The sequence below is a fragment of the Mirounga leonina genome, unplaced genomic scaffold (genome assembly GCF_011800145.1).
Source record: "Mirounga leonina isolate KUSES-001 unplaced genomic scaffold, KU_Mleo_1.0 Mir_82, whole genome shotgun sequence".
NCBI lineage: Eukaryota > Metazoa > Chordata > Mammalia > Carnivora > Phocidae > Mirounga > Mirounga leonina.
In genome coordinates, this window is record NW_023270825.1 from 2,544,606 (window position 1) to 2,554,724 (window position 10,119).

General features: G+C 55.7%; 1 protein-coding gene across 3 annotated transcripts in view; it reads left to right on the forward strand.

Annotated features, from left to right (window-relative positions):
* CDC42BPB (CDC42 binding protein kinase beta) overlaps window positions 1-7,096 on the forward strand; it is a 98,372-nt gene extending 91,276 nt beyond the window's left edge. For all 3 annotated transcript variants that reach the window (XM_034992710.1, XM_034992711.1, XM_034992712.1), the window contains 3 exons: window positions 447-552; window positions 637-707; window positions 5,807-7,096. In XM_034992710.1, the coding sequence (XP_034848601.1) occupies window positions 447-552; window positions 637-707; window positions 5,807-5,938 (309 nt within the window). In that variant the 3' untranslated portion in view covers window positions 5,939-7,096. The remainder of the gene's footprint in view (window positions 1-446; window positions 553-636; window positions 708-5,806) is intronic.
* Window positions 7,097-10,119: the final 3,023 nt, after the last annotated feature.

Here is a 10,119-nt window from a genome sequence, read left to right on the forward strand (position 1 = left end):
GGGGCGGGGCTACCCGCCTGCCCAGGGGCGGCGCAGACCGGAGCCGCTGCCCTGCCTGCGCTCTCTCCTTCACGGCGGCCGCTCCCAGCGGCTGTGTGTTCATTTGTGTGTCTCTGAACACCAGGGCGTTCACACTGGCTGGGTGTCTGTCACCGTTTCAGGCTGTTAGTGTTTTGTGAGGAAAGTAGCTGTCAAAAAGGATTTCTTAGGAACATCTTCATACAAGCAGGTAGCATAATGTTTCACTTAAAAACATGAGCGAGGATTTGACTAAAACCGTTACTGCCAATTCTTAGCTCAGAATTGGCCTGGCGCCCCTGTCTAGGGAGCGAGGTCCCAGGACCCCGGCTGTGTTCTGTGGTGCCCACTTTGCAGGTGGCTGACCCGCTGGGCCGGGGTCTGCCTGGGCGCCCCAGAGCCTGCTCACTGCCCTTCTCTCCACCCAGAGTGCCGTACCCCCCTCCCAGGAGGAGAGGCCTGGCCCTGCTCCCCCCAGCTTGTCCCGGCAGCCTCCGCCCAGGAATAAGCCCTACATCTCGTGGCCCTCGTCAGGTACCAGGGTGTCCGAGGGTGGGGGCCCGGCCTGCTGGGGCTCTGGCCTCTTTTCCCTAAGATGACAGCGTCCTTGTCCCGTAGGTGGCTTGGAGCCTGGAGTGGCCGTGCCTCTTAGGAGTATGTCCGACCCCGACCAGGACTTTGACAAAGAGGTAAGACTTGCCTCGTTCCGGGGACGCCACCTGAGCGTCTGCAGCTCCTCGTGTTGGAGGAGAATCAGAGTGGTGACAGCGGCTTCACCCGCCCTGGAACCACCACGTGGGGCCCAGCAGGCCCGGGAAAGAGGGCCAGGGTGCAGCTTGGTCGCCACTGCAGAACGAAGAGCAGCCTGGTGATGGGCGGACCTGAGTGCTTCTAGACTCCTCTGTGTACTTCTCCGTATTCAGATGTCACATACTGGTTGGTGCGTTCATTTTAGCGCACAGGTGGCCTGGTGCATCTTGGAGAGCCTTCCACAACGGTCTCTGTCCCCCGTTCCTCTGATGGCCGTTCAGGATCGGGGTGTGCGGGGCCAGCATGGCTCGGGTGTTCTTCGGGCATTCCGGACCCCGCCGTGGTGGGCAGCATTCTTGTGCACGCTGAGGCGCGCATCTGAGAGAGAAGGGAGTGGGGACAGTGCGGGAGCCCAACACCCTGCCCTCTGGCTCCCCGGGAACTCCACCCGGGGCGGAACGGGTAAGGCAAACACAGGTCTTACCGCACATGTTGCTGACTCTCCAAGCTCCACGGTCATTCCAAACGTGGGCTGAGCGTTTCTTCCTCCAGGGCCCGGCTGCACACCTTCACCCCCTCACTGATTCCTAGAAGCTCTCGTCTCACTGTGAACAGTCTGTTGCAGATACTAATTCTCACGCAGTCCAGTCTGTCTTTTTTAGCTAAGATAAACAGACGTTTTCCTGTAGTCTTCTCAGGAGTTTGGCGAGGTTTCCTTTCTTTTTTTTTTTTTTAGGTTTTCTTATTTTTATTTTTATTTTTTTAAAGATTTTATTTATTTATTTGACAGAGACAGAGACAGTGAGAGCAGGAACACAAGCAGGGGGAGTGGGAGAGGGAGAAGGAGGCTTCCTGCCGAACAGGGAGCCCGATGCGGGGCTCGATCCCAGGACCCTGGGATCGTGACCTGAGCCGAAGGCAGACGCTTAACCACTGAGCCACCCAGGCGCCCTCTCTTAAGTGTATTTATTAAGTAACATCTACACCCAATGTGGAGCTTGAACCCGTGACCCTGGGATCAAGAGTCACATGCTCTTCCAACTGAGCCACCCATGCACCCCACTCCAAATAAATTTTAAAACCAGCTTGTTGGCTTCACAGTAAAAAAGTAAAAAATGTGTTAAGCTTTTCATTGGGATTACATTGAATTCATAGATTAATTTGGAGGATATTCACCGTCTTGACCTTTCCTGTGTGGGAACATTGAGTGTCTTTCCAGTTGATGGTTTTCCTCCTACAGGTAGTGCACATTTGTGGTAAGTTATTCTTACGAATTTGAAGGGGTTTGTTGCCATTGTGAAGGTACTATAATCTTCCTTTATGTATCTGGTGGTTACGGCTGGGGTCTGTACAAGCTGGCGACTTTGGACTGTCCCGCGACCTTGCTGAATTCTGATTAGCACCCGTGTTTGGTTGGTGGCCTTGGAGTTCAGTCTCTCTGACCCGGGGCCGGGGGAGGGGGCGGGTGGGCTGCAGAGGCTGGTGTTGGGCCTCACTCAGTGCACTGGCCGGCGCTCCTGAGAGCGGAGGTTTGGCCTGCCGACACCATGGGCTCGGGTCCCCGCCCGCACTCCAGTAAGACTCACGCCACCTGTCCTTTCTGGCGAGCGTCTCACCAAGCTAAGCAAGTGGTTTTCTCTTCCAAGCTCGGGAAGAGCTTTTTCAGTAAGGAAGGGGTGATAGGTACTAGTCAGAGGCTTTCATCAAAGGTGTCCCCGGTGACCACCTTCATGGGATTTCTCTCTCGCCTGTTCATGTCGGAGCTGATGGCCTTGCCTCCTGAGAGTAAATCCTCCGTGGTCGTGATGCGCTGTTCTTATTTCGAATAGATGCAGTCTGGGATCATTTTATTGACAGTGTTCATCAGTAAAGTTTGTGTCCTGTGCTGTCCTTGGCCACCTTTGTCCTCAGAGCTGTCCTAGCCTCAACTCTGACTGAGGGAGTTTGCATATTTTAGTAGCCGTGATATATCAATTTTCTTTCCTGGAAGGTTTCATAGAATATTCTTAAAACTGCCTAAGATTGACGACTCTAGAGGGAGGTCTTGGTTTTAGGTCTTGGTTTATTTCTCTTATTTTACTTTTTTTCCCTCAACTGTGTATTTTGAAAATTTTGAACCTCCAGAAAAATTGCAAGAATACTAGAGTGAACATCCCATGTGAGCTTGATCTAACCTAGTTCTCCCTGTTGGGTGTGTGGGGAACACCCAGCAGAAAGGAAGGTACAACATCACGACAGCCCCAAATCCCGTTCTGTGCGTGTCTCCTGAGGGTGCAGGTGCCTCCTCCCTGGTCACAGGGCTCACGTCGTGCCTCAGTGTCCTCCCAGGGACTGTTCATGCCCAGGGCCTCGCTGTTCTTAAACCCAGAATCCGGTTAAGGATAACACATTGCATTCCGTAGTCCTGGCTCTAGTCTGAGTCCAGCCTTTTTTCTCTCTCATGACATTGAATTTGTTATGAAAAGTACAGTTCTTTTGCTGAATGTCCCTCAATCAAGGCTTGTCTGAGATTTTGAATTGGAGAACAGTGAAAAGTCCCCCTAGCACTACCCCCCCCCCCCCCCCCCCCCCCCCCCCCCCCGCCCCAGGGACCAGCATATAAGTGCTTGGAAGTATGTGTTTGCACACATACTTTTCCTGAACCGTATCAGTGGGTGGGCTAGACCAGGCCTCCTGCCCCAAGAGCAGGGATAGGGTTCTCGTCCCGTGTGACCATGGTGCTTCCGGCAGTGGTCCGCGCTGTGCCTGGCACACTTCCTTCTGTTACCCCAGCCCCCGGTCTCACCACATTGCTTCAGGCTCCTTGCCCCTGGAGCAGGTCCTCCGTCTTTCCAACATTCCCGTGTCTCGGGGTTCAGGTTAGCAGTCCCAGGCTGGAGGACCACACAGAGGACGCGGTATCCTCGGGCTAGTACATTCTGAGGCACAGAGCACCCGTTTGTCCTGCACTGATCTTGTGTGTTCACATTCTTGAAAGAATGTAAGTGGAGTTCACGCCATTGTAAAGTGAACAATTCAGTGGCTCTTTAGTAAATTCACGGAGTTGTGCAACCCCCAGCTAAAGATGAAAGTACTTCCATCACCCCGGAGACGCCCCCGCCCCCCCCCCCCAAGCAGTTTCTCCCATTCCTCCCTTCCCCCAGCCCATGGCAACACCAGATCTTGGTTCTGTCTCTGGATTTACCTGTCACGGACGTTCCACGCGGCCTTGTGTGTCTGGCCTGTTTCACTTAGCATAAGGTCTTCAAGATTCATTCACAGTGTAGCAGGTGTCAGTCAGTAGGTTCTTTTCTGTTGCCAAATATTCCATTGTACAGATGTACCACATTTTACGTCCCCCTTATCCCTTGGTGGGCATGGGGGGTGGGGCTGGATTGAGCTCTGTGCGGAAATGAACGTGTGCGCGCCTGCATTCGTGCGAACGCCTGTCCTCACGTCTGGGTATGTACCTAGCCGTGGAACATGTTTAACTTTTTGAGGAACCATCAAATTGTTTTCCACGACAGCTGTACCATTTTACACTCCCCCAGCAAAGCGTGAAGGTGACGATTTCTCCATATCCTTGTCAACGCTTACTCTTCTTTTCCTTTTTTTTTTTTTTAATAGCCATCCTGGTGGGTGTGAAGTTACCGTACCTCATTGTGGTTTTGATTTGCATTTCCCTAATGACTGGTGATGTCAAGCATCATTTTCCTGTGCTGTTTGGTGACTTCTGTACCTTTGGAGAAGTATCTAGTCGTTTGTCCGTTTTTGTAAATTGAGTGGTCTTTTGTTATTGGGTTGAAGAGTATGTTATGTCATCTGGATACTTGACCCTGATGTGAGGTGCAAATATTTTCTCCCATTTTGTGGGTTGTGTTTTCACCTTCTTGATCGTGTCCTTTGATACTTTAATTTGGGATAGCCAGTTTTTCTTCTTTTGTTGGTTGTGCTTTTGAGGTCATATCTAAGAATTCACTGCTGAAGCCAAAGTCATGAAGATTTGTTCTTGTTTTTTCGGAGAGTTTTACGGTTTTAGCCTTCATATTTAGGTCATTGATCTGAATTATTTTTCCGTATGTCGTAAGGTGGAGATTCCACTTAATTCTTCCACATGTGGATATCCAGCACTAGTTTCCCTTGTTGAATAGTCTTGGCACCCTTGTCAAAAACCAGTTGACCATGGTAGTATAGATTTATTTCTAGACTCTCGGTTCTGTTCCACTGGTCTCTGTTCTCATGCACACCGTGCTGTTTGGGGAACTGTTGCTTTTTAGTACATTTGAAGGAGTAAGCTTGGGAAGTGTGATTCCGCCCAGGTTTTTCGTAGTATTGTTTTGACTACTCTGGGCCCCTTGCAATTCCATATGAATTTGAGGATTTCCATTTCCCATTTCTGGAAAGAAGAGCTGTTGGAATTTCAGTAGGGACGGCATTGAGTCTGTGGATTGCTGCGGAGGGGGGTCGGGGGGGTAGTATTGCCATCTTAATGATGTTTGGTCTTCCGATCCATGAACATGAGATGTCATTCTGTTTATTTAGGCCATCTTTAATTTCTGTCAGCAATGTTCTCTAGTTTGTGTCCAGATGTTTCACCTCCGGTTAAATTTATTCCGGTGTTGAACTTCAGTACAGTGTTGAACAGCAGTGGTGAGAGCTCGCCTCTCGTTGGTGCCTCGTCCAGCGGGAAAGTTGTGACTTGCACCCTTCAGTACGAAGTGAGCTGTGGGGTTTTCATGGACATGCTTTATCACGTAGCGAGACTTTATCGTGAAAGACTGCCTTGTCTGACTGGTTTCTTCACTGTAGAGTTGCTCGTTCCTCCTTGTAACTATAATTACTGAGGTATTTGTGGCTTTCGGGTTGGGCTTTGGTTTGTGATCTCTTCAACGGCAAGCTCAAGGACCCTGTGACATGCTCGTAGAGAGAGTTGTCATAACCAGAAAGGAGACAGTAGCTGCCCCATCTTTGCCCCAACGCCCGCGTCTGGCCGGCCGCACGTAGCCTCCGCCGGCCCAGGGCAGTTGGTTCTTACGCTCTCCCCTCCTTGTGTTAACAGCCGGACTCCGATTCGACCAAACACTCGACTCCATCGAACAGCTCCAACCCCAGCGGCCCCCCCAGCCCCAACTCACCGCATCGGAGCCAGCTCCCTCTTGAAGGCCTGGAGCAGCCAGCCTACGATGCCTGAAGCTACCGGCCCCCCGCCTCACCAGCACGGGGCCAGGGCGCTGGGCGCGGCCCCCAGTCCAGTGCCAAGACTGAGCTGACCCTCCAGTGTTGTCCGAGGAAATGCAGACTCGAGTTGTAGATACGGAGATAAAAATCTTTATTATAATAATGACCAGTTTTATGCCGCATGGTTGGTGGTGGTCGGCCCGGCCCGCTCACGCGCACCGCTGTGGGACAGCGCCGTTCCGTTTGCACACGAAGGACCAGCACCAGCCTCTCCCGCCCAGAAGCAGCCGCGAAGGCGCGTGGGGCCCTGCGGATGCTGGTGTCCCGTGCAGCTCGGACACAGCCTCCGTGTCGAGCCTGTGCCCTAGGACCTTAGGAGACTCGTAGGAAGTTGTGTTTCAGTCCCAGTGTCACTAGAATCTTAAAGACGGGAAAGCGGAGGTCAGGCAGTGGCCTTTCTTCACTTCGCCATTACCCTCAGCTGCAGACCTTCTGCCGAACCTGTAGCCACGGCCAGAGGCCTCAAGCCACCCCTGCCCGGGGCCCGTGTGTGAGAGTCCGCTCTCGGTCCCAGCCGTCAAGTGTCACTGTGAAGTCCACGCGCTCGGTCGGTTGCCGCCGGCCCGGGGCCTGCCGGGGGTGAGGAGGCCAGCGCCCCCGCCCGCCCCGCCCCGCCCCTGCATGGAGCCCTGTGATTAGTGCCCGAATGCATCACGTAGACTCGCCCGACACACTCCTGCACATTGGCTCTGTCCGTGGATTTACTCTCCCCCTTCCTTGCTGCTGTGTTGAGTAATCAGGTTTGTGGCCTGTCCCGTGAAAGGCTTAGGATTAACTGGCCAGCAGACCGCGCTTGTCTTCGGCCCAGGACAGGCTCTTCCCTGCTCTCCCGCTGGTCGGCGTTCTTGGCGACGCTGTTGAAGACATGCACTTACTTACCTGGAGTCGGCACCGAGTGACATGGGCACCACGGCCTGCCTGTGCGTGTCGCACACCCAGTACCTGCTGCCTGCCGCCCCCCTGGGCCTTCTGCTGGGGCTGGCACCTGCTGGGGGTTCTGGTTTTTACTTTTTTAATGTAAGTCTGAGTCTTTGTAATTATTGAATCGTGAGAACATTTTTGAACAATTTACCTGCCAATAAAGCAGAAGACAGCAGTTTTAAAGCTCTCAGTGGTTCGTCTGAATGTGATGACTTGTCACCCTGTGCGTGTCTTGGTGCCTGCAGACACTGTTCTTCGTCATGGGGGGGGAGGGGGTGGGTCCTGCAAAAAGCACCGGTTTCCATGTGGCTGGAGCTGGTTTCCAGAGTAGGACTCTGGCCCTCCAAGTCTATGATGGGGGTCCTCGTGGGGGGACCCCCGGACACGGTAGGCAGGGCTGGGCTTGGGCCACTGGGGGGAGAAAGGGGCCCCCCGGGCCAAGTGCTCCTGTGGGGCCTCCAGGTAGCCAGCCACAGCAGTGGGGTTAGAATTTCAACCTGAGAGAAGTAGGAGCCTTAGGGCCCACGGGCAGGGCAGGGCCAGTGGGTGCCCATGAGACCCTGCAAGGCCGGCCTCCCGTCTGTGGGGCTGCCTGCAGCAGCAGGGGGGCCCTGTCCACACACAAGCACGCAGGCCCCTCGGCGGCCCTAGAGGACGGGATGGGGCAGGCCCGAGTCACCAGGAGCCAGCGGAACTCAGGAGGCCTGATTTCCCCCCAGCACAGGCCCTGCCCTGCACTGGGCCGGGTTATATTTGCCCCGAGACCCCCAGCATGGTCTTGGTCACACGGGGCCAGTGACAGCCCCCGCCCGAGCTGGTGCTGGGAGGCTACGACAAGGTTCAGAGCCGCCGGCCCAGCCCGGGGCGGGGGATGCTCGGGACCGGCCACCGCCGCCGCCGCCCTGTGCCCCCCTCGTGGCCCGCCCCGCGGAGCGCCGCCCACACCCCATCCGCTCCCCTCGCCTTAGCACAGCCCCCACCCCCGACACAGGGCACAGACGGCCGTCCTCCCACCTGCGCCTGGAAGGGGCCGCGTGTCCGAGCAGCAGCGACCACGCGAGGCACCGCCGGAGCGTCCGAGGCCCGAGTGAAACCGCATCGGCTGGGAGAGCTGACAGGAGCAGGGCCCGGGCTGGGTGAGCAGCGGTGCGGGGCAGAGACGGGGCGGATCCCGGCCCCAGCGGAGGCCGGCTCCGCGCCAGGGTCACAGCGCGCCCCGCCGACAGCGCCGGCCGCCGGTCCCAGCGATGGAAGAGCTGGTGGAGAAGCGCGCGGGGTCCACACCGCGGCCCCACGAGCGACGGTCCCACCGCGCTCGGCCGCTGCCCACGGGAACTCGACGGCCGGCACCCGCCCGCCGCCCAGACGCCCTCGGGGTCCTGGCCGCGGGGGGGCGGGGGGGGCGCCGGGGGGGCTCCCAGACCTGGACACCGGGCAGGGCCGCCGGGCTCGCTGTTCCGCGCGCAGCTGCTGTTCCGCGCGCAGCTGCTGTTCCGCGCGCTGCCGCGTGACCGGCCTTCTCGCCGCTGCCGCCGCGGGCGCACGCGCGCCCCGGGCCAGAGCGCCCTGCAGAGGGGCCGGGCCTTGCAGCGGCGGACAGCAGACCCCGTGCCCGCGCGGAGCACACCCCCGCGGCCCGAGCTCCCGGTCGGTGCGGGGCTGGTGCCCAGGCCCCGGGTCTCCGACGGCCAGGCCCGCGCTCAGCCCGGGCCTGCGCAGCGTGAGCCCGAGTAAAGGGCGCTGTGTTCGCAGAGCCCGCGGCCGGCCGGGCAGCTCTCCCACCGCGCGCGCCTGTCCTCCGTCCCACGGGAAGACGCGTCCTGTACCAGCAGCAGGAGTTTCCTCGGGAACAGCCAGCCGGTGAGAAACCGGCAGCGCCCCGAATCCTCACTCTGCGCCCACGGACATTCGTTCCCAGCCGCCTCTCCCGACTCCCCCCTTTTTCTCCATCACCCTGTCCCTCCTCTCCTTTGGTCTCCAGACTTGCCTGCCTGTGGTTTTGCCGCAGCCTGACCATCCGGCCGCGCAAGGCCTCTGCCGCCCCAGAATAAACCCATCCTTCTGCTGGGATGACCGGCTGTTTCAGTGGCAAGGTTGCCGTTACATGGTCATCCCGGGAGGGATGAAAGGTAATCCCTCCTCGTGCACATTTTTCACTAAATGGGCAACCTTAAGATAATTTAGAGCTGCGGTAGTCATTAAGGGGAACTCCAGGTCTCCCCAAAGTTACTGTTCTCAAAATCAAATTAGAAGACCATGGCTCTAAATTTAAGCAAAGCGAATGGAATATCTACTTTAAGTCGATACCTGGAGGCTTCCAGACGTGTTCAGGACTCTAAGATCACCACTTTAAAAATACTGTTACTAAATAAATTGACCAAGGAAGAAGACAACCGAATGAAGTCAGAATGGCTTCATTGCCTTGTCTGCAGGTGTGCTCAGCCATCTCGTGCCCACGCCTGCCTCCACGGCCACCCCAGCCCCCTTTATTCCAGTCCTCTCTGAACTTCCTCTTCTGCCAAATCTCTTCCCACTCTCTCCTCTGCTCCTATCAGAACCTACCCCTTTAAAGTTAAGCCCTCTGAGGACTGAAGTGCTAAACCCTTAATTTCTTATGTTCCCTGGTGGGCTAGAGCTAAATTAGGACTCAGGATCCTACAGACTCGCCGAGGCACTTAACGTAGTTACTCAGAGGCAGGTCAGTCAGGTCACATGCTTGTTGGTGAGGGTCAGGCCCAATGTCAGCTGAAACTGGCCCTGTGGGAAGATCCTGGAAGGGATTTACAGAGACAGACTAGGAAGCCTGGGTACTCACTAGAAAACTTCCAGAACAATTACTGAAGCTTTTCCTAAGCCTGTTCGTTGGCACGAAATTCAGGCTTGCACACTAAACACCTGTGAACCTGTTCATAACTGTTACGATCCACTACAGATTGCTTGGTCTTCCTCCGGATGTCGATTCCACCCAGTAGCCTTGAACTCTGTGTTCGTTATTGGGTGGCTCTTCCAGTTCATTACTGAGCAGATCTTCTAGTTAAAAGGACCAGGATGGAATGGGAAACTTGTCCACTCTAGATCTAGTTTATGTAGCAAGCCAGCTCGCTGGTGCCCTAGATGATTCAACTAAAACCAAGACCTCTAAGATCCATAATTTCCAACTCCAACAAATGGAGGTCCCTAAACAAAACCAAAACCCTCCTCATCTTTTACAGT